The sequence below is a fragment of the Henckelia pumila genome, chromosome 4 (genome assembly GCF_033568475.1).
Source record: "Henckelia pumila isolate YLH828 chromosome 4, ASM3356847v2, whole genome shotgun sequence".
Classification (NCBI taxonomy): domain Eukaryota; kingdom Viridiplantae; phylum Streptophyta; class Magnoliopsida; order Lamiales; family Gesneriaceae; genus Henckelia; species Henckelia pumila.
The window spans coordinates 729,027-753,411 of record NC_133123.1 but is presented as its reverse complement, the minus strand read 5'-3'; the positions used below and the strand labels follow the sequence as shown (position 1 = coordinate 753,411).

General features: G+C 33.9%; 4 protein-coding genes and 1 non-coding gene across 5 annotated transcripts; 3 read left to right on the top strand and 2 right to left on the bottom strand.

Annotated features, from left to right (window-relative positions):
• Nucleotides 1-1,463: 1,463 nt before the first annotated feature.
• LOC140863072 (sodium/calcium exchanger NCL2-like) lies at nucleotides 1,464-5,528 on the top strand. Its single transcript, XM_073266207.1, has 7 exons — nucleotides 1,464-2,087; nucleotides 3,352-3,540; nucleotides 3,651-3,832; nucleotides 3,923-4,041; nucleotides 4,166-4,427; nucleotides 4,515-4,859; nucleotides 5,023-5,528. Exons 1-7 carry the CDS (start codon nucleotides 1,718-1,720, stop codon nucleotides 5,269-5,271), a joined length of 1,716 nt encoding a protein of 571 aa, XP_073122308.1. The 5' UTR covers nucleotides 1,464-1,717; the 3' UTR covers nucleotides 5,272-5,528.
• Nucleotides 5,529-8,626: 3,098 nt separating this feature from the next.
• Nucleotides 8,627-12,338, top strand: LOC140865997 (sodium/calcium exchanger NCL2-like). The gene is made up of 7 exons (XM_073270851.1): nucleotides 8,627-9,142; nucleotides 10,114-10,302; nucleotides 10,383-10,564; nucleotides 11,032-11,150; nucleotides 11,249-11,513; nucleotides 11,592-11,900; nucleotides 11,989-12,338. Exons 1-7 carry the CDS (start codon nucleotides 8,764-8,766, stop codon nucleotides 12,235-12,237), a joined length of 1,692 nt encoding a protein of 563 aa, XP_073126952.1. The 5' UTR covers nucleotides 8,627-8,763; the 3' UTR covers nucleotides 12,238-12,338.
• Nucleotides 12,339-15,238: 2,900 nt separating this feature from the next.
• Nucleotides 15,239-17,089, top strand: LOC140867327 (uncharacterized). Its single transcript, XM_073272404.1, has one exon. The coding sequence runs from the start codon at nucleotides 15,747-15,749 to the stop codon at nucleotides 16,878-16,880; it is 1,134 nt and encodes a 377-aa protein (XP_073128505.1). The 5' UTR covers nucleotides 15,239-15,746; the 3' UTR covers nucleotides 16,881-17,089.
• A 901-nt stretch (nucleotides 17,090-17,990) lies between these two features.
• On the bottom strand, nucleotides 17,991-18,064 carry TRNAI-UAU (transfer RNA isoleucine (anticodon UAU)). Its single transcript has one exon. It is a non-coding gene; the product is annotated as a tRNA-Ile (tRNA).
• Nucleotides 18,065-19,272: 1,208 nt separating this feature from the next.
• LOC140864741 (magnesium-chelatase subunit ChlI, chloroplastic-like) lies at nucleotides 19,273-21,427 on the bottom strand. The gene is made up of 3 exons (XM_073269081.1): nucleotides 21,177-21,427; nucleotides 20,836-20,954; nucleotides 19,273-20,474 (listed from the first exon to the last, which is right to left on the bottom strand). Exons 1-3 carry the CDS (start codon nucleotides 21,280-21,282, stop codon nucleotides 19,425-19,427), a joined length of 1,275 nt encoding a protein of 424 aa, XP_073125182.1. The 5' UTR covers nucleotides 21,283-21,427; the 3' UTR covers nucleotides 19,273-19,424.
• Between the last annotated feature and the right edge of the window lie 2,958 nt (nucleotides 21,428-24,385).

The window sequence follows — 24,385 nt, the reverse complement described above, 5'->3', positions numbered from 1 at the left end:
TTTTGTCTCATATATTTGTCATTTTGTGATTTTGGACTTCTATGTTGATAGATTCTAGTTTCAGCTCTCTATGTTTGTTTGTTTGTCTTTTTTTTTTTTTTGTTGTAATTTTAGTCTTTTTCTGATGTGACGTACTGGCGTTGATGTAAAACCAATGCAGCGCTGATTTTGAGCGGACGTGTATAGTGTCATAGACTAAAACTGAAATATGAAAATATAAAGGACTAAAATCACAAAGTGACAAAATTATCGGACCAAATTGCAATTTTCCCTACAAAATAATATTTTTTAATGTGTTGCCCAAATAAGAGATTCGTCTTACAAAATTAACCGGTGTGATTTCTTGTGAATTTAGTAAACGAAAATTTTAAAAATAGAAACTATTGATTCAAAGTCAAAGGTTGATGGTATGGACTATGGACTAGGGGTGAAATGCGTGTAAACAAATGCGGTGAAAAAAAGATGCAGTAAGACAAAATTTCCGTGGAAAAGATTATTACTAGCTAGCAACAACATTGATCGCAGGTAATGGGTTTTAAGAATTAGAAATCAAAAAATAAAAATAAATTGATTAAAAATGGCAACGTGTTAATTAAGACTTAAGAGTGTTGAAGGATCATCTCTCTACTTGAATTGATTAAACATATATCCCGATCCACAAATTCCGGGTAATCTTATTTATATACCGCATCAATATATATTTTATAACTTCTTCTCTTAATTTCACTAGACTTTCGACGACATTATTGGATCCATTTCCACCAAGTCGGTATATAGGTAGATGAAATGTACGTATCAGTATTTTAATAAGGTGAATATATACATACACACAGTACCATGTGACCTTCAAAATTAGTTAAAAGTTATTGGAAAGTTAAAAACTTGCTTTGAATGGTTTGGTGTGGCTCGTACGTTTTTCACGTGGCCCCTGCAATGGCTGTCATGTGTAAATGTAAGGATTTTTTTTATTTTTTACCAAGCGTAAATGTAAGGATTATAAAGGAGCTAGCACTTGATCAGAATCATATATAGATTATGAGTTATGACCTAAAACTATGTATTAAAGTATTTTTTTTAAACAACTATATATGTTTATATTATATTTCATGTGGAGGTGCAACTGATAGCAGCTCAAAGCTTGGCAAAGAATCAAGAAGCTATAGGCACGTCTATCTTCATCCAATATTTAGTCAATTAATTTATAATAGTAGTTGAATTATATTTGCATTATTATTTGAGAGGTTCAGATCTAATCTCCTTTGACCTGATCTCCAATCTTATATGGTTTCCTTGTTCATAATAATTAATATTAAAGGACGTACATTAGGACAATGACAACTGATTTTTATTATTAGTATTAATTTGTTTTTTTTTTTTTTAGCTCAGAACGCGTTTACCATGCGCTATAATTATAGCGTTTTAAATAATCAAGTGTTGTTCTATCCTTTCAAATAATAATAATAATAGTATTATTATTACTTCATCCCGGCGGCTAAGTGCTAACTCTGTGGATTATAATATTTTGCATATGTCTGCTAATAGCTGTATTAATACGGACCAAGATGAGGGTGCAGTCAGTCGTGTTCAAGTCAAAAAAATGGAAAACCCCGCAAGCAAATTAAACCCAGTCTTCTTACGCATCCATAAATCTAAACACAACATCTTCTTCTAATCTATTCTTATTTCTTGCGATCAAATTAAAAGCCAATTAATAAACATGGCCAAGAAGAAATCATTTACCATAATTTCTTTGCTGCTTCTTCTTATCGTTCTTCAATTGGCTCACAGCCGTTCGATTAGAGAGGACTTGGATTTGGTCTCTGATCGGAGGAAGGCGCCGGCTATTATCGAATGGGGCTTATCGGCTTCGACGGAGAATTGCGAGCCGATATACGGGTTCTTGCCGTGCTCCAGCAACGTTTGGGGGCTGCTTTTTTTGATCGTGGTTTACGAAATATTGCTGTCTCTTGCGGGGCAGTATATTGCGTCCGGGTCGGAGAAGTTCTTTGAGATCATCGGGCCTGGTGTGTTTGGAGCTAGCTTGTTCCAGTTTCTGGGCACCTTTCCTCAAATTATCATCGTCCTTGGTAATTTCCTTTCAATTTAATTCCCATTATATATTTAATTTTGATCTTCGTTTTTGTTTTATTTTCATTTTCACTTTGATCATTAGAAAGTATTTTTTTGACAAAGTTTTTGACTCTGAATAAATCAAAATAATACTGCCATGGAACTATGAAATGAACCAATCATATGTCGCCACGTTTTGAGACAATTAGAAGAGATTCCTCCGGCAATATATATATATTCTCTATTGCGGAGAGTTTATTGAATCTGGAGTAGTTTATTTATTTTACTTAAACCTACTACTAATATTTTAATTTAAAAATTATATTATATTAAATATATATATATAATATTTATTATCGTTGAGGATGCGCATCACATTCACAATCTATTATATATCTTAGTTCCTAATTAGTCATCTATCGTTCTCAGAGATATATAGCTCATTTTCATCATCTAAATACATATTGCTGTCGTGAAAATTTGAATAATGTGACTAATGTCGGTTTTTGGGATTTTGGAAGAAAGAAAGTTGACGTACAAATTACAATGAAACAATAATAGACTTTCAAAAAGGCCACAAAAAAAAAAAAAAAAGAGAAGCAATTACACTAACATTTGTATGAAAATTATTCAAAATCATCATAAAAATATGAAAATACTTTTTTTTAACTTGTAGTTGACCGATCTTTTAAATTAAAATAAAGGGAGGTGGCTAATAATTTTTGACATATATTTTTTATTGAAATGTTGACAAAATTGATAGCAACACTCCTGGAGAATTTTTTCTTTTAAAATTAAATAATTTATAAAGCAAAATATTATAATTCCACTACCCGTACTTAAACATATGAGAAGAGAATTTATGGCCAATCATATTCCTCGTAAGTTGTCCAATTGAACAAAATCAAAATAATACAGCTTTTTCCAGGATGCAAGTTGCAAAAGTGGCCAAAAACCAAAAGTCGCCGCAGTTGGTTAAAATGGAACCCTCGTGACGCAAGATTCCTTTACCCCAGCCCAGAGTAGACCCACAAAAACTTACATGTTTGAGTGGATTTTTAAATCTCTTTACTCTTACTTTCGCAATTTTCCCATGTGGCTGCAGCATTTCATCATGTGTCTTTAAACGTGTAAATATACCCGTCAATATTGTTTTTTACCATAGTCAAGATTTTACGAGAAAAATTTATAATCACGTATTAGAAGTATTTTCAAACATTATCTATGATATGGCTTCTGTTCTAATTCTTGACACAACTTTTCCATGCTTCTGGCATCAAGAATCTTCGCTTTCGGGGTCTCGGGATGCAGCTCAGCAACGAGCTACATTAGGAATGGGATTGGTAGCAGGAACAACGGTCATGCTTCTGACGCTGATATGGGGAGCTTCTGTTATTCTTGGCAGCTACGATCTCTCAGTCGCTAACACTGCCGATAATTCAAATGACAAAAACAAAATCACCCTCAAAGGTTCTTAACTTCTTATGATCTTCTTCACATAATTAACCACATTCAATAAAAAGACATTTACTCAATAAATTAGCTAGCTGATTCTTACCGTCATTTATCTGCTTAAGCAGGCCGTGGCATTGTTACGGATGTCGAAACGAGCTATACTTCACGGATCATGTTGATATCCTTGGCACCGTTTCTTATTCTGCAGCTGCAAAATATTTTTAATACTCCATCGGGGAGACGAGTGATTATTCTTCTTGCTCTGATAGCCACTGTTATATTGCTCTTTGCCTACATGGGCTATCAGGTGATTGTAAATTACTTTAATGGTTCCATTTTGCTAAAGTGGATACTTAATATTGACATGCAGAGTATCTTGTTGGTCTGTATTTTGCAGGTATTCCAGCCATGGGTACAGAACCGGAGATTCGAGTATTTGATGAGTAAATATGCAAAAGACAAGCTCATGCAACTATTGACAAGCAATGGCAAACCTGACAATCGAAAGATTTTACAGTATGTTTTATCTTCCTAGCTGGTTCTTTGATCCCAGGAATTGTGTCGAATGGCAATTTTCTGGAGTGGTCTTGTTGAATCCATCGATTTTTCATCGTTCGTTTTGTTTTCGTATGTTTAACAGACTGTTCAACAGAGTAGATAAGAATAAGAGCTCATCAATATCAGCAACAGAACTCCGAGTTTTGCTCTTAGGAGCAAAGATTGATGATAGTGACGACTTGACCACGGATAGAAACATTGAAAATATATTGGAATCTTTTGATATATCAGGCGATGGCCTTGTCAGTCAGGATGAATTCGTCAAAGGCATGACTCAATTAGTTGCTAACATTTCCAATCAGAATGCAGATAGTATCAAAAAAGGAGGTGGCAAGAATTCTCAGGTAACCAACTTATGTATATATAGAATACAGACTCTGTCAGAAACAGAGCTTTAATTCCCATCTGATTGTTTTGAGTTTTAATTGCAGAAGACGAGCCAAACTCAACAACCGCTGTTGCCTAATGCCTCGGGCACGAGCCAAACTCAACAAGGGCTGCTGTCTAATGCCTCGACCACGACCCAAACAACAAGTAGTTCTTGGCGAACTATCTTCAACGCCACTTTCTTGATTATCTTGGGGATATTCATGCTATGTGCACTGTCGGAACCGTTAATCAAGAGTGTTGTAGGTTTTGCTCAAGCTGCCAACCTATCTTCGTTTAGCGTCTCGTATTTGGCCATCCCATTTGCTATGAACTATGGAGTTGCAGTGCAATCAATTGCTTCTGCCGGACAGAAAACACAGAAATCCATTTCATTGACTCTTTCTGCGGTATGTTACCTCCACGATATATAACTTGCAATGATGGTTAAAATAACTTAGCTAGCTAGTCTCAGATATTGTTTTAAGTAGCATACAAAATACTTAATGATGGATGAAATAAGTTGACATTCCGCGAACTTTGTCTAGTAACTTGGTTTTCCGGTGTGTGCAGCTCTATGGTGGCGTATTCATGAACAACATAATCGGGTTGATAGTGTTTCTCACGCCGGTTTACGCACGCGATTTGAATTCGACTGTGTCTGTGGAGGTTGTGGTGGTTCTTATAATCTGTATAGTGATGACTCTATTGACGTGCCTTCGCACCACATACCCTATCTGGGTGGGTTATCTTGTGCTCTTTTTGTACCCAATTTCTTTGGCACTAGTCTATCTTCTCACTAGTGTTCTGGGATGGTCCTAAATGGTACTACATTTAGATGCGCCTCATGAAGAACAAGGAAATCATGTGTAAATGTATTTTATTATTTACGATCAATAAAAATTATGGAGGAGAACTGTATTTTTGGTTATTTTATTTGTATTTTTATTCCACTTTTGGTGTAACATTGCGTTTGTATTTTCAGTCTCATAACTTGTATGTTTTTTTTCTTCTTCTCATTTTTGGTACTATTTTTTCATTTGTAGTCATGCAACATCTTATACAGTGTTTTCATTTTTTGTCCTTTAATTTGTATAATATTTTCTTTTTTTAATCTTCTTTTTATCGGAGTCTATCATATTTGCTGGTCATAAAAAACCGAAAATAAAAACAAATACTAGTTAAAAGAGTAACAATGAAAACAATATACAATTTGCTAGCTACAAATGAAAATCAAACTTAGCAAGACTAAAAAATGAAAAGATGACCGGAAATTAGGTGAAATAAGCAATTTCGGTCATCTTCCTATTTCCGAACACCTATATTGAAATTTATATCATATGATATATCGTTGGATTCACATTTTCGAGACGATCCTACCGTGAAAATTTGAAAGCAATCGGATTTGTTTTGGGCACGGATACACGTGAAATCCCACGCACTCTAGAGTGCGTGAAATCAAAACTATATATATATATATAAAAGTTACAAGACTGAAAGTACAAGACTGAAAGTCCAACTTCACTTTTACATTGATAAAAAATGAAAAAAAATACAAATAATAGGATGAAAAGTTTAGTTGTCCCAAATTATGGGGATTCTGTTTTATTAGTTTTCTACTTTCTCGGAAAACCTAATGCATTAATATTTGTGTACCATAACACAAAATTATCTTTATTATGCATTTCATTTAAAGCATTATCGTGTCGAAGAAGAAAATTACGGGTCTAGTCAATGGACCTCTGATTCATGTGAGAAATGAATTTCTTTCGAGGTCAACCTTTTGTAAAAAATTACGAGCCTGAAACGATTTCAAACTTATATATTTTTTACGAGATATATTTGAGATGTATTATCTATACTATATTATGATATTTGAGAGTTGATCCTATATTCTTATTAAAGTGACTATTTTTGGTATGACATGGAACACAATTGTTTTTCCCAAAATTTTCCAGCATAATATTTTCATCATGTAGATTTGATTTCATGTATATAGTATTTTTAAGTATATATATCTCATCAATTTTTTTTTCATATATTTTTCTTTCTCAATTAACTATTATATATAGGATAGATAACTTTTCAATTTGTTAATATACCATATTTTAGATGCAAAAAAATCATAATTAAATCAAACAGTTGAGAAAATCCTCATTTTATTATAAAACAGATAATATTAAATATATTATATTGTGTTAGAATGAATCCATTAAAGTGACTATGAGTTTGTCTAGACAAGTTTTTTAAAAATGTTTTTAATGTTTTATAAGTGAAAAAATTTCAAGTATTTGTTTGAACAAGATTTTTGTAAAACATTTTGAAAGTGTTTTTAAAAATTTTTCATCAAATATAGTTTTTAGAGAACAATTGAGATGTTTTTTTAATGATTTTATAATTGAAAACAATGATGAAAAATAAAACAAACTAATTTTTAATTGTGATAATATTTTTATAGAATAATTGTTCATACATATTTATTCTTAAAATAACTTTTAAAAATCTTTATAATTTTTTTTTAAAAAAAACACCTATATAAAATGATTTTATAAGTATTTGTCCAGACGAAGCATATGTTTGAACATTTTAATTAAGTAAATGAAAAAATATCTTTTAATTTTGTCGGTTGACAAATATCTATTTTGGCAATGTGCGTGTAATACAAGTGTATAATTATCATATCAGATACTACCACTCTCCCAATTGGTTAATAATTAAAATGCATGATCTCTATGTTTTTTTTGAACTTACAAATAAACATGATGGATTATATTTAATTTAATTCTAATTGTAATTAATTATCCATAAACATAAAATAATTGATTAGATTGCAAAGTCTATAAATATAGCAATCATGTGCTTAGATTACTAATATTCTGAGGTGGTTTCTTTCATACTTTAGGTCATGTCACCCGTACAGTGTAACATAAATAATTTTGAGGTCATTTAATTCTTAATATTTTATAAAATATATCTTCATTGAGCATTGTATATCGCTCCTTATGGGTTCCATAGTCCATACTTTCCATTCACATGAACATTTTTTTTTCCATCAAATAGGGTTTTGTCCTCTTTCTTAAAAGGGGGCAAAGCTAAAATTATATTCATATTTTACACACAATTTTTATTAAAAAAACAATATTGTATTTATGTAGTTTAATATTAATTTCAGCTTACATCCCCTGTCATGCATGTTCTTTTTTATAAACCTCATTTAAAAGCTAATTATTGAATGAATGCCTTCGCATGCATGCAGGCTTTCGTGGTATATATATCATGTGCTTGCGCAAAGTGCTTTTAATTTTGAAAAAGCTGCCGTTTATGGAAAAATATTGGAAATTAAAGCAAAAGAAGGAAGGTAAAATTTGGTTGATTTTTTTTTTTTCAAAAATTCAATCTTATAATTAATTTTTGAGAAAATTGCATTTTTAATCCTGTAGTTTTGTCACTTTGCGATTTTGGTCTTCTGTGTTTTCATGTTCAGTTTTAGTTCGCTATTTTTATTTTTTTTTACACTTTTAGTCATTTCCGATGTGGCGCTGATGTGAAACCATTGCAGTGCTGATGTGAAGCTGACGTGTATAGTGTCACGTAAGCATTTTGGAAGAAAAATGACTGAAATTGCCAAAAAACGGAACATACAGGATTAAAACTAAAATATGAAAACATAGAGAACCAAAATCGCAAAGTAACAAACATAAAAAGACCAAAATTGCAGTTTTCACTTGTTTTTTTAGAAAAAAACTATCTTCCGAAATATATATATATTTTAAAAATAAGTCTACCAAGTTCATTTTTCAAAATTTTCACATACGGCAATTAGGTGACTGGTGGTAATCATTATATGCTATAGTAATAGATCATACAATACATGCATTGAATTTAACTTCGTACGGCTTGGGGAAAGATCATTTTCCACCGAACAAGGTGAACTTTAAGTTTAATTTCTTTCTCGGAGAATAATAATAATAATACATCACATTAACACCCACATAAAATTACAACATATGATAAACGTTGAATTAAAAGATTTCATTACATGCATCAGATATCTTCATCCCGGCCCGGCGGCTAAAACAGTACTGTCATAAACCATTCTTGTATTTTCCCTGCCAAATTGCTGTATATGAACAAAATCCACGATGTGGCAGTCTTGTTCAAGTCGAAAAATACAAATCACCTCCCATCTTCTTGCACCTCCAACGTCTCCCATGTATATGTATTCATCTCTATAAATTTAAACAATATAAGTTCCTCTTTTTTCCAACCAGTTTCTTGGTCTTGCTAGCTTGAAAGCCAAATAATTAATTAACCATGGCCAAGAACAAAGCATTATTCGCCATAATTTCCTTGCTGCTGCTTCTTCTTCTTATTCAATTGACGCACAGCCGCTTTATTAGTGAAGATTTGAACTTGGTATCCGACGGCTCGGATTCTGACAGGAAGCAGCCATCTGTTATTGAATGGGGCTTATCGGCGGAGACATGCGAACCGGTGTATGGGTTCTTGCCGTGCTCCACGGATGCGTGGGGGCTGCTGTTTCTGATCGTGGTGTACGAAATCTTGCTGTCTATTGGTGGGCAGTACGTTGCGGAGGGGTCGGAGAAGTTCTTCGAGATTATCGGGCCAGGTGTTTTTGGAGCTAGTTTGTTTCAGTTGCTGGGCACATTTCCTCAGATTATCATCGTTCTTGGTACATTATATTCCCTTTCCTAGCTACTACTCTTTCTTTTCCAAGACCACCATAAATTAATAATTTCAAAATTAGTTTAATTTTGTTTTCGCTACTTTATACTTGTATACGAGGTCAACTAGAAGAACACATATATAGGAGCCTCGGATGTTCAAATTTAGTTATCACCAAAATTTCATTAGATATATATATATATAGACACTAAAAAGCTGATATATATATGGAATTAGCTATGAAAAAACTAGCAGTATGTTTCGTGATATTTTTTTTATAAGTCATATAGCTATCGTTGTCCCCATGCACATCATTATCATTATTAATTTAAATGGGAAATACTGATAGCCGTTACTCTATTTTAAGTAAGTTAATTAATCAATTCTTGAATATAAATTAATATATATTATAAATTCAACGTTGAAAGGCGCGCTATCCTCCACTAGTTGAGAGATAAGATTAATTTTGAGAAGAAACTCTGGCCAACCAAATTCTTCCTGAGATAATGTCGTCCGTCAACTTCAACTAATTAATAGAAAATTTAGCCATCCAAAATTTCCAGCCCAATCAAAATTGCAAGACGACGGACGAAAATTCGTCACATTTGTATACATGGAACCCACAAACTAGCTCGCATGTTGAAGTGGAAATTCAAAATAATATAATACACACACATTAGATCCCTTATTTTAATTTTGAATTAATTTTAGAAGCATAACTTCTTCTTCTTTTTTTTTAACGACGAATTTTTTTAAAGAACACACTTTATTGAGTTAGGCATGTATATATCATTGCACGTGGGCTTAGAAACGTGTCAATTTTCCTCCCTAGTAAAGCCGAGATTTTTGACTATATGTACCAATTAAGTAAATTTTGTCTCGTTGTCCTTGTTGCTACACATGCATGCACAACTTAATTCTTGAATATGGCTTCGACTCTAATTTTCCATGTAATTTTTTCCATGCATACAAATGAAGAATCTGCACTTTCGGGGTCTCGGGATGCAGCTCAGCAACGAACTACGCTAGGAATGGGATTGGTAGCAGGCACAGCAGTCATGCTTTTGACGCTGGTGTGGGGTGCTTCTGTTGTTCTTGGCAGCCATGATCTCACTGCTGCTGATACTTCCGATGATCCAAATGAACAAAATGAAATCACCTTTAAAGGTCTAATCTTTTTCACGTAACTAACCTCATTTGACCAATAAATTAATATGATTCTTAATCAACGTCATCTGCTTAAGCAGGCCATGGCGTTGTTACGGATGCCGAAACTAGCTATACTTCACGGATCATAATGATATCCATGATCCCGTTTCTCATCCTGCAGCTGCAAAATTTTTTTAGTTCGTCCTCAGGGAAGCGAGCGATTATTCTTTTTGCTCTTATAGCCACTTTTTTGTTACTCTTTGCCTACATGGGCTATCAGGTAATTGCTGAGCTTCAATTCAACTGCACGCACCCATAGAATGGTTCATTTTGTTTTCTTGTTGAGGCGAATGTTTAAAGATAACATATATGACTTTTGGTTTTTCATGGGGAAAACTGCAATTTTGGTGCTTTATGTATGTCACTTTGCGATTTCGGTTCTCTACGTTTTCATATTTCAGTTTTAGTCCTGCATGTTTCGATTTTTAGCAATTTCAGTCCTTTTTATTCGAAAATGTTTACGTGACACTATACACGTCAGCTCCACATCAGTACTGAATAGGTGCCACATCAGCGCCACATCAGAAAAAAGGATTAAAATTGCCAAAAAAATAAAGATAGCGAACTAAAACTGAAATTTAAAAATATAGAGGACCAAAATCGCAAAGTGACAAACATACGGGACTAAGAAAACAATTTTCCCGTTTTTCTTGCTTACCATTCAAAAACTTGCTTTGTATCTTGCAGGTGTTCCAGCCATGGATTCAGAACCGGAGATTCGAGTTCTTAATGAGTAAATATGCAAAAGACAAGCTCATGGAACTGTTGACAAAAAATGGAAAACCTGACACCGAAAAAATATTGCTGTGAGTATTTTCTTAATTTCCCAATAACAACGTAACTGTCTTTTTTCTGTACCTGGGAATTGTTTTATTATATATAATATATTTTATATGTTTAACAGATTGTTTAATAGAGTAGACACGAATAAGAACGCGGCATTATCAGCTGCAGAACTAAGAGTTTTGCTCTTAGGAGCAAGGATTGATGATAGTGATCATTTTACCACGGATAGAAACATCGAAAATATTTTGTCGTCCTTCGATATATCAGGCGATGGCCTTATTAGTCGGGACGAATTTGTCAGAGGCATGAAAGAGTTGGTGTCTAATTTTTCAAATCTGAATGCGGATAAAATCCAAAAGGGAGGCAGCAAAAAATCTAATCAGGTGATCACCAACTTATATTTCAAAACAGAGCTTAATTAATTAATTTCCTCTTACACTTGGAGTTTCAACTGCATGCAGATCAATGTGGGTCAAAGACAACAAGGGCTGTTGGCTAGTAATGCCTTAACCAAGAGCCAAGCGACTCGCGATTATTGGTTAACTATCCTCAAAGCTACTTTCTTGGTTACCTTTGGGACTTTCATGCTATGTGTGCTGGGAGAACCTTTAATCAAGAGTGTTGTAGGTTTTGCTCAAGCTGCCAACCTACCTTCGTTTAGCGTCTCATATTTGGCCATCCCGTTCGCCATGAACTACGGAACTGCAGTTCGATCCATTGTTTCTGCCAGACAGAAAACAAAGAAATCAATCTCCTTGACTCTATCTGCGGTATATATATATGACTATCATTAATGAAATAACATAGTAAATTTATCCATGGTACTTATAATTTCGGTGCATGTGTGCATGCATGCAGCTGTATGGTGGCATATTCATGAACAACATTATCGGATCAATTGTGTTCCTGACTCCAGTTTATGTACGTGATTTGGATTCAGATGTGTCGGCAGAAGTTTTGGTGGTGCTGATAATCTGTATAGTGGTGACTATAATTGCGTGCCTTCGCACCACTTTCCCTATCTGGGTGGGTTATCTTGTGCTCCTTCTATACCCCATTTCTCTGCTATTGGTCTATGTTCTCACTGTTGTTTGTGGTTGGTCCTAAATCAATATTGCTACTTATATCTTCTTGCATGTGCTTCCTCTAGACCAAGGAATTATTGTATAAAAGTATTTTATTTATGCATAAAAAAAACTCCAGTGAAATCGTTTAATGTTTTTCATTTCATGAGACAATGTATCGATCAACTCGTCTCACGAATGAATATATATATGTGAAAGGGTTTGATATATACATGGTATAGGAGAGCTACTCTTCATTATGTAAAAACAATATTAATGTTCCGTATAGATTTTCTATGATTCATTCAGTACTACTTTGTCGTATTCTTGTAAAATTTAGTGCAACATTATATCTGTATTTTGTAATTAAACCTTCTCTTAATGTATTTTATTTTATTCAAAAGCGTTTCTTGTAAGTATTTATTAATTTTTTAATTAAGTCAATTTCATGTAATATTATAGCTAGTTTTTTTACCAATGTAATATTATAGCTAGTTTGTAATTATCGGCGCATTGAATATATAATATATGAATTTTTTAAGATAAATAATGATGCAATTATATTAAATATATATGCAATTTGTGGATTTTGAAAACATATATATATGATAAGATTAGTATCATATGTTAATATATATTTAATTATAATTAAATATATATGCAATTATAATTATTGTCTTTTTTCATTAAATATATTACTTTTCTAAATTGATAAATATATATTTGTAAAATTCAATTAGTATCATATATTAATATATATATATATATATATAATATATATATATATATATATATATATATATATATGTGTGTGTGTGTGTGTGTGTGTGTGTATATATGTATATATGTATATTGCCTAGTCTATAGCATCTAATTAGGGGTGTTCATATTTCGGATAAAACCGAAAAAACCAGAAATCCAAACCGAAAAAGTCAAAGAACGAACCGAACCGAAAACCGAATTTTGTAATTCGGATATAAATATCAAAACCAAAGTTTATTTGGTTCGATTTTGTATTATATATGTCAAAACCGAACCGACCGAAAAAACCAAAATTAAATTAAATTAATAATTTTATTTATATTTTTTATTTATATTATATATGTTATGAGATGATATTTAGTGAATGAATAATCATTTTAAATAATTTTTAGTTGATTGTTATTTATTTAATTCATTGTTGTTGTTTATGTAATTTTTAGTTGATTCTTGTTTATGTAAGTTATTTAAACTTTATTTTTAAAGTTTTTACTAAGAAATCATGTAAAAAAACATATTATATTTTACAATAAAGTTATATTATTAATTTAAACATATCAAAAATTTTTTTGGTTTTTTGAAAATATTATAACATTGTGGTTGGATATTTATCTTTGTATTGTTTGATGTTTTTTTATTTCTTCACTGTATGACTATAATTTTAAGTTGTGTATTGGGGTATTTAAATTACATGTTGGATGAAATTTATTTTTTTTTATTGTGTTATGTATTATTAATGATAAAATCAATCAAACCGAACCGTATAAACCGGTCCGTTATAGTATAAAAACCGAACCAAGCCGAACCGAAGTAAAACGGTTTGACTTCGGATCCATGGTATTTTTCATAAACCGAAAACCGGAAAATCGAACCGACATTAGACAAATTCAAACCGAACCGACCGATGAACACCCCTACATCTAATTATCAATTTCAAGTTATTAAAGTACCATTTATGTTATAATTTAGTCATAAATATCTATTCAAGTAATCATCTATAAGCATAACATTTGTCATACTATCACATAGGATTGTATGTTGAATATTCTCATATTGTAGATATATACCCTTTTTTAATAATAATAATAATAATAATAATAATAATAAGAGGTGTTAAAGTTTTTTTTTAATCATCCTAGCATCAAACTATTTTTCTTCGCAGGACTCCAAAACATGATGAATGTGCTGACTATATGGATATGATGCCATAAACATACCGATCTTATATCATCAGCTTTCAATTCACATGACATTTGAAATGTGTTTTGTTATGCGATAGATACATAATGACATTATCAATTTTAAGTTATTAAAGTATCATTTATGTTATTTAATCATAAACATCTATTCAAGTAATCATCTATAAGCATAACATTTGTCATACTATCACATAGGATTGTATGTTGAATATTCTCATATTGTAGATACCCTTTTTTTAATAATAATAATAATAATAATAATAATAATAATAATAAGAGAGGTGTTAAAGGTTTTTTTTTTTTTTTTTTATCATCCTATCGTCAAACTATTTTTCTTTCCATGATTCCTAAACATGATGAATGTGCTGACTATATGGATATGATACCAGAAACAGACCGATCTTATTTCATCACCTTTCAATTCACATGACATTTGAAATGTGTTTTGTTATGAGATGGATACATATTGATTTAATTAATTTGAATTTGGATCATAATAGATACTTTTTTTAACACAAAAAAAGAAGAAGAAGAAAAAAAAAAAGTGCTAGTCTCAGATCTCAATTATTGTACCCCAATTTTATAAAGTTTTCATCTAGAATTAATTTCAGGTAAGGAAGTGTGAAAGTGATAGAACTCGTGTTCTAATATATAAACCGGTTAATCAGCGATTATAGTTTTGATTAATGTAATATAATTGGTACGGATGATGGGAACTCGTGAAAGTGATAGAACTCGTGTTCAAATATATAATCTGTACTTGGGATTAATGTTTGACCAGCGAGTGAAACGTCGTCACTGGAAAGTGAAATGTGAATGGTCATTTTTCAAAACACGATCGAGTCGTCCCAGTTAATTAGTACTACATATATAGTACAGAAGATGTATTTATTAATTAATAATGGTAATAATTATTAAAGGGGTGCAGTACTTCTGTTTCCTTGCATGCATCACAGTGTGTTACTAGTACAATTCATCCACATCTACTGTCGTACTCTATATTGAGGATTAGATTCTCAATCTGAAGCTCCAAATTGTTTATATACCAACTCGTATATTTTTAGTTTTACAAATTACAAATTACAATTACAATGATACTTTGGTGTGTTTATTTATTGTGTCTTTGATTTTGGAATCTACGGGAAGGGGATCGAATATATATTGGGGTTTCCATATTTCGGGGCAAATGTAAGTGAAATCAGATCTTTGGTCATTAATTTAGTCGCCAACTACTCATACATACATGGCAACTACGTACTCAGTGTAGATGGAAAGTGATTTATAAGAAAAGTCATTTTTTACGTGATGTACTGTTGCGACCGATGCCTAGTACAAACTCCGCACACACATACGCGTGCATTGCAGCTGAGGCGGCCCCGAGCCAGGCGATTGTCATTGTCACAGGAAGAAATTTTTCTTGGATCCCACGCGCACTCTTCACATTTGGTGTGTGTGGTTTTGTAGTTAATTTATTGGCCTTTGAAAACTGTCACGAATTTTTCTTTACCTAACTAAGCCACTCTAGAAAAGGAATTCTAAAGCTGGAAGAGAGGAAAAAAGGAAACAGAGACGCGGAAGAAGAACAAAAGCAAAAATGGAAATGCCAAGAAATCAGGTTCAAGAACATGATGATGAAGCAGATCTATCAGAAGCACTAGAAGATGGTGACAACTGCAAAGATGGAGGCTTACCAATTCAAGAAAATTTGTTTTGCAACAATGCTTGGTTTCTTCAGCACTTTGAGCAACCTCATGAAGTTTTGCATGGAAACTCCGAGGATTCTCATCCGACAAAATGGTGGGGTTCGGTTTTTCCTCCAAGGGGGATTTCAACAGCATTGAGTCTCAAGAAAATGGATTTCCAGGGGCAAATGCGACAGGGTGGTTTTGGTTTGCAATCAACGGAGGTGATGCGAGCAAAGAGAAGAAAAGGAGAGCAAATTATAGGAATCCATGGTGGTGGCCTTACGGTTCACCCTACTGGCAGAAAAGATAGACACAGCAAAGTTTGCACGGCTAGAGGGATCACTAGAGATCGACGCGTTAGGCTCTCGCCGACAACTGCAATTCAGTTTTATGATGTGCAAGATCGACTTGGCTACGATCGCCCCAGTAAAGCCATTGATTGGCTCATGAAAGAAGCTAAAGCTGCCATCGAATCCCTGGATGGTGAGGCTAAGATTCAGCAAATCGACACCGCGGAAAGAGGTCAGGTTCTGAAATACAAATTGGAAAAGATCGGGAGGCACGACCCTCTGAATGACAAAAAGTTGATTTCCAGGTTCAGTTTTCTTGGTGATCAGGCGTACCCCGGCGACGATTTTAACTCGGAAGGCACTTTACTTCCTTCTACGTATCCTTCACAGATATGGGATACGAACTTTGATCTGGAAAGATTCCAAAAATCTGTCACCTGGAATTGTAACAACAATGCACATTCAGGTAATGATCCTGGAGAAGAAACAGAGCTTTTCACAAGGAATCTGCCTCTCCATTTTTCGGCACCACCAGTTTTAATAAGCCCCAACCACACGTTTTTCCAAAGGGAACCCCTTCAGTCCAGTGTTATCGATTATCCTGCAAGTAGGCCCGAACTTCCAGGCATGACTTATGATCATGTCCATGAAGGATTTTCATATTATACTTCAGAAAACGAACATGAAGTGGATATGAATCCAGTGCCCGGCAAGCCATTTTATGCAGCTACATTTCTTCATCACCAAGGTTGACATCCAGACTAGTTCTCCATTACATATGAGCGATCAGTATCCTCATCAATACGCAATCGCGTTAACGTTTATGCAATGTTCATCTCCATTTCGTAATTTGTATTAGCTTTTGATGCTCGTTAATTCGCTAGTTACTACTGTTTGATTTTTCTCGACATGCTCGATTATATCTTTCTTAAACTGTTGAAAAAAAAATCAAGATCAACAGAGTGCACCAGCTTTCCATTTTCAGTGAGTAAACTTGATTGGTAAAACAATTTTAGAAATTCAATCTGCTGTTGCCTGTTACACTCATGTCACGCCAAGCCGATGGACACAAGGAAATATACATTGTACAATACTAGCTCGTCTCATCGAAACGCCTAGATCGACCCGACTTTATCTCATAGGAGCAAAGATATTTGGCAAATATTTGAACATCAATGATTAAATATAAAAAAAGAAGATAGCTTTTTCTACATGCATGTGCTAGATCTCGAGAAAAGAAGGCAAAAGTTGAGAAATTGAATAACTTGGCTTTCCCAGATTAGCACCATAGACGATAATGATAATGTGATTTTGGGGTATGATATTTCTTAAAAGCGAAACTAGCAATAATAGGCAGACACAGGCTTGGGTAGCACTAGTGGCCATATGGTAGTATATTCAGTAAGCATGTTTGGGACCCTTTTTTTGGATAATGAGTTGGCACAACTCTTTTCTTGCTTCCCTTTTTCAGTTATTTTATTTCTAAAGTAATATGGAATTGGATACATAAATATTTTGTAGGTAGGAATTAAAAAAAAAATGCATGATTACATTACAAGAAATAAAAACTACACTCATTTGCAAATTCTTTAATTTATAAATTTCCTCAATCATGATGAGTTTGGTTGGGCCTTTAATTAGAAAATCGATTGTGATTAATGTTTTATCCGAGTGAAAAGCAAAAATTGTATTATTTAAATATAATACAATTCGCTAGTTACTAGCTGTTTGATTTCTTCCTTCAAATATAACATTATCAATCAAATATCAACTTCCTTCAAATATAACCTAATCAATCAAATTCCAATTCCAACTACACAAGGTCAAAGAAACCAAGAAGAGATTGTAGAAAATAATTAAAATTGGTCCCGGCGGGGCTCGAACCCGCGACCTTCGGCTCATAAGACCAACGCTCTAACCAACTGAGCTACGGGACCAATGCTTAATTTTTATATTTTTTTCGTATCTAAACTAAAATAAAAAACAACGAAGTCCATACATTATGCCTGAAAAAATTATCTAAATTTGCAGTTTAAACATTTTAGGTGCCGCAAATTAATATTATAAAAATTTAGAAATACTTTTGAGCAACCATCGATTAATCGAACCCCAAATATTACCATCTCCATGACCCCATGACTCCAACCTCTTTTCTACTTCTTATATTATTTTTATTCGCAAGTGAGAGATAGATGATATATAAGTTGAATCGAGTAAACAAAACATTGTTCTTACATGAATCTTGTCTCAAATATATAGAAGCACTAAAGCCAACCGTGTCTAGAAAACAAACAAAAAATTGTACAGAGATATATAATAAAATTTTGTCTTAACCGATCGATTCTCATGCTAATATTGAAATATTAAATCCTTATTGATTTCAGCCATCTAGATTCTGGATTCATCTTCCTAGAACAACTATTAATCCTATACTGGATCGAAATATAGAGCCACAATTTGGCTTTAACTTCCAATGTTTAAAATATAGCAAATTTCAAAATTTCCATAATTTCATGTCTATGAAACATAAAATAATCTTTTCTTAATCTTAAAACTTGCATAAAACAGAAGTCCACGCACCGTGCGTTCTTGCTAGTCTGGCAGATAATGCTCTTGCTTCGGCCGAAAATGTTTATGCAGTGTTGTACTTTTTCATTTGTGTAACTCAGTTATATGCCATGATGAGTTATCATACAAATGGACCTCGTTATCTAAGCATTTATTTGCCATGATTTTTCAGTTATTGGTTCCACATTTCTTTCAACGGTTAAGGGAAGATGATGGGTCTCAGATAGAGCTTTAGATTTAGAACCAGGTGTAGTGAAATTCAAAACGCAATTGTGTTCCTTTGAATTACTCATGGTTGCATATGCTCAAGGGAAAAAGATGATAGTATCCTTGGGTCATCAAACCAGTTCAAGTCATGTCAATCTTGATCTGTATCTACTATATATTTGAAATCATTTCGTAACACAACTCGGGGCAGATAAAATGATGTTACCGAAAGTTATGCTTGCAGACCGACTGACCGAGTACGTGTTCTTGGATTAGCTCCTGGGATTTGGGGTCGTGGGAAACCCCTGACATTGCTCACACTTTTTACCTGTACAAACTAGTGAACCCAGAGTAAACCAGCAAAGTGTCAGGTGTATAAATGAGCAGCTTGTGACATGAACAAGATCGAAGCACTTGGTACATCAAACGTCAGCTATTTTCATGTTCTTACACTTTCTCAACATAATAATAGTACTAAAATCTTGAAACAAAACCGAGAGAGTTGAGGAAAATTTGCCTCCCTCAGCTAAAAACCTCGTAAAATTTCTCAATCACCAGCAAGCCCGAGTCAATTGACTCCAATGGATCCTTCCTAAGACGATGTCTCAAGCAGTTGGGAATGACAGTTGCAATATCCTCCGCAGTTACTTTATCTCGTCCTTTGAGAGCAGCCAAGGCTCTTGCTGCGCGGTTAGTCACTATGTCACCTCTCAATCCATCAACATTCAGCTCAGAACAGACCTTGGAAATTTTAACTCTATCTTCGCGATCAATTTTTACAGATGAGAGGGATTCCCTAGCGGAATAAATTTGTTGCTGGAGCTTTTCTTGTTCTGCATTGTAAGTTTCACGAAATTCTTTAGGATTTCTATCAAATCGTGATCTTTCCTCAACGATTTTCACCCTGAGTTCAGCATCCTTCACAGTCCCAACTTGTGCATGCATCCCAAATCGATCAAGAAGCTGTGGCCTCAGTTCTCCTTCTTCAGGATTCCCAGAGCCAATTAGTATAAACCTGGCAGGGTGTGAAATCGAGATTCCTTCCCTTTCCACAGTATTCCAACCTGAGGCAGCAGAATCAAGCAGAACGTCTACTAAGTGGTCATCCAAAAGATTAACCTCATCCACATAGAGAATTCCTCTGTTTGCTTTGGCAAGAAGGCCAGGCTCAAATGCCTTCACGCCTTCTGTAAGAGCCTTTTCAATGTCAATCGTACCACAAACTCTGTCTTCTGTAGCACCCAATGGCAAATCAACCATGTTGATTTTGACCGACACAACAGGGAGTTGTTCGCCTCGCAAACTCTTCTCTCTTGCTTCAGGACCCTGCACTTCAGGGTCCTCAGGGTCTGAATTAAATGCATCACCAGCGATCACATTAATCTCAGGAAGCAAATCCACCAAAGACCTGACAGTTGTGGACTTTCCTGTTCCTCTGTCACCCATTATCATCACGCCTCCTATCTTCGGATCAATCACATTCAGCAAAAGGCATAGTTTCATCTCTTCTTGTCCAACTATAGCTGCAAACGGATAAACTGGTCTCTGGCTCTCCTTTGAAGCAGCGAGCTTCTGCACCAGAAATTCAAACAGCAGAACAACTTTATACACATTAAACTTGTTACCTTCAAGTATCATTGTCGAATTCTTTAGACATTGGTCATAATAAGAACCAAACATAGTCTTACTTTAAGATTGTAGTACTGCAGGCACAGATTATCTACAACTATGTTAATTGACATATGACATTATGAACTTTTTCAACTTTCAACCACCATCATTACAGTTCATCAACTCAATCGTATAGACTTATGTCCCATGACGCAACATTTATTTAGCCCAGAGCCCTTATCACCAAAATGGAATTAAGTACTTCACGTTAGCGTACAATTAATGGGGGAAAATCAAAACAAAACAAAACAAAAATTTGTACCTGATCTTGATCAGGACTAATCTGAGTGGCAACATTAGAAATTAAGACATGAAATGGAGACCGCTCTTTCTTGAAGGGAACTCCAATCCCACCACAAAACTTCTTCCCATAACTCACCCCTGCAACAAAATTAACAAAAAAGCAATCAACTTTAACACACCTTCTCACAAATCATATCAAATCTTGCTCACTATGATCTAAAAATTGGCAAGCTTTGAACTTTAAGCACTAAAATCCACGACGCATCAATTTTACCAGACCCACGATAACTTTAAACAGCAACATTATCGCTTAATCACCGAATTCCAAGAATATAAAGAACAGGTTTTTTTTTCCAGTACCTCGTGCTGTGGGAAGATAGAAACATGAAGGCTTGGAGGACTTAGAAGAGTATGGCCTAGAGGCCAAGATTGCAGCGGTGGACGAAATTCCGATGAGCCCCGCCATGTCTCCCAATGGAACAATTTTGATTTTTTGTCAAGAGTTTTTCTTGGGCATGAATTTGTGTTGGCTGTCACCGGTTCAGTTGAATTGGGTCAGGATAAGATCAGATTTCCTTGACCCATCTTCTTTTTCTCACTACCAATCCCATTATCTATTCCTTAATCATCCTTATACAAACTAGTTTTGATATATATGATAAACCATTTTTTAAAGCTAAAATACACCTATTTAATTTTAAATTTATGCTCCTAATTTGAAGGAGTAAAGATAAGATTTTAATTTTGAATTATTTCAAATAATTCATCATTTATAATTCATTTTAATTTTAAATAATAACACGAAATAAAGAAATGTGGATTAATTATATAGAGATGATAATATTAAAAAAAATATATATGAATTGAAGTATATAAACTTTTATATTTTATTCATTCTTCTATAAACACAACCGTGTTTCAAAATAGTAGTAGTTATATATAATTATAATTATTATTATTTTTGGAGTCTCGGATTTTTTAATTAATTAATTTATAAAATGGATACAAATGCATATAAATTATATAATTATAAATACTTGTTTATATATAGATGTATAATAACCTTTTTAGAAAATATCAAAAACCCTTCTGCGATGTCTAACAAATCAATTTTATGAGACAATTATTCGATTCGACTTAATTTATAAAAAATATTTGTGTCAAAAATATTATTTTTCACTACAAGTATGAACCATGTCGACCGTTCATGAATATAGATTCATGAGATCATCTCAAAATACCTTTTCATCAACTATATACTTTCATACATACACAGTCTTGAATCTCTTTTGTTTCGGTGTGAGACCGACTCATTCATATTCCCTTCATCTAGAAGCGTGCTAGGAGCTAGCCGCTTTTTGATTGTGCTACCTCTTAACACAAACGATCACTTCCCGTCATCACCTGTCTCGGATGTCATATGCCCTACAACTTTCACTTGATTCACCTCAAACCATGTCGTAACAAAAAAGGTTGGTCCTGACACCATTACGTCATGCTCTGGCTCAGGTTTGTGCAAGAGTTAGCGAATGCAAAATAGGCATATATAGCAACTATTTCATATTTGTCGTTCTCGCTTTACGAAAATAATTGACCAAAGATTTTATAATAGGTGTAATGCTACATGTACACTGAAGGTTACACGTTGGGTTACACATTACACTTGAAATTATTTTATTATCCTACATGCATTTTTGAAAGATTTTTTCCAAATAAAATGCAGGGATAATCATGTAATTTCAAGTACAATGTATAACTCAACGTGTAGCGCTCCGTGTACATGTAGCATTACCCTTATAATATTCTATCATGCTCTAGATACAGACTCGCGTAAGTGCGACTGCACAATGGGTTTTATAGTAACTACTTCGTTTCCGTTTTCGTTTTACGAAAATGATCAACACAGGTTTTTATCTAAGTCTATTTGTAACCTCTTATAAACCATTTTAATCATAATTGAGTATCTAGAGGTGTCTCTTACTATATAAGCATGCAATACGTGAAAAAGACACAAATATATATTATAAAGAGTGATCAGTTGGAATATTATTTACCATCATGTCTAGCTATATATAACAGTAGAATATTGTAGATATATGTAAAATATGTAGTCGCGTCTATAAATCATGACTCATATTTGCTTAAAGTGGAAGTAGTATTATTTGTTCCTGGATACGTTGATCATCTTCTTCCACATTCAAGAAAGTCCATTAGTAGTGCAGAACTAGCCAGATAGATAAGAAAATAGGAAAAGGAGTGATCGACATGCATGCATTATGCATATCATGAGCTGCTCATCCGGACAAGGTAAAGCGTAGAAGCATTAAGAAAAGAAAATTTAAGGGGCCCCCTAGCTATCATGATGTCAAATTTGATGAAAATATTGAATCGGATAAAACTTAAATCACTATGATTGTTGCATAAATTGGTGGAATTAATGGCTCGAACATGCCACATGCATAAATCACTGTCCTTCACAGTTTTCTTTCGATAATTAAGCTTCCTTGAATCTCCTACTGTTGATTTGTCAATGCATGAGCATGAAAGTACTGATCATTCATTCATACGAGCGTAAAGTGCCGTCGTCCATATCCAAAACTTTTCTATCTTCTCATCATGTTAATATATGACCACAAGCTTCTCATGAGGTGTACGCATTAATTATGTTCTTTAGTACTACTTCGATAGTATAACCTTTTGGTCCAAGATTAATTTTAAGTAATTAATGTAAGATTGAGTTTAATGTTAGATGTACATCTATGATTTCTTTTCGATTGATTCATGTGACGAGGAATCTTTCAGCGCATTTCGAGGGATGGGACTAACATTATAATGCATCACATCAAGGTCGATAAGACCAATCATCAAATCTTCCAACCGAAGACCAAATCAACGATCACACTCCAAAGTTAATAAAGTATTTGCCGTCTATCCAAATCCACGATCAAACTCCAAAGTTAAACCAGTGAATTTCTCACCGAATTATGTGGGTTTTTGTTTCCTTTCACCGACAGCAACTCATGAAGTCGACGCCTCAACAAAAATGACGTGAATATTGCATGTGGCTTTTGAGTCACTTAGCTTTTCTCTTTCGGCCCAGTCAAGATAAGAACAAATGCACTCGAGTAGCAATATAAATAAAGGGTCTGTTATCTATTAATTAACCAGCTATGTAGCTAAGACAAATTACGATGTCTGGCTTCAAGTACTACACAATGTGCCTTATTATAACTTGGCTCTTGTTCTCATCTGCAGTTATTGTAGCTCGCCCTGTGAAGGCTATAACGCTTGCAAGACGGTCCCTGCAGGCTCGACTTGGAACCGAAGAGATGAATCGAAGCTCCAACAAATGGCCTGAAAGAGTGAGCCCTGAAGGACCTGATCCCTATCATCATCTATTACACTTATAATATCTAACGTGGCCTGAATCCCTGATCCAAGTTTCAGACTATATAGCCACAATGTTACAGTTCAATCAAGATTTTTCCGCTACTTATAATATGGCCAGTTTCTTAACTAGCTAAGATGGGGAAGAACAAGTTTGCTTGTTTCGAGCTCCAAGATGATAT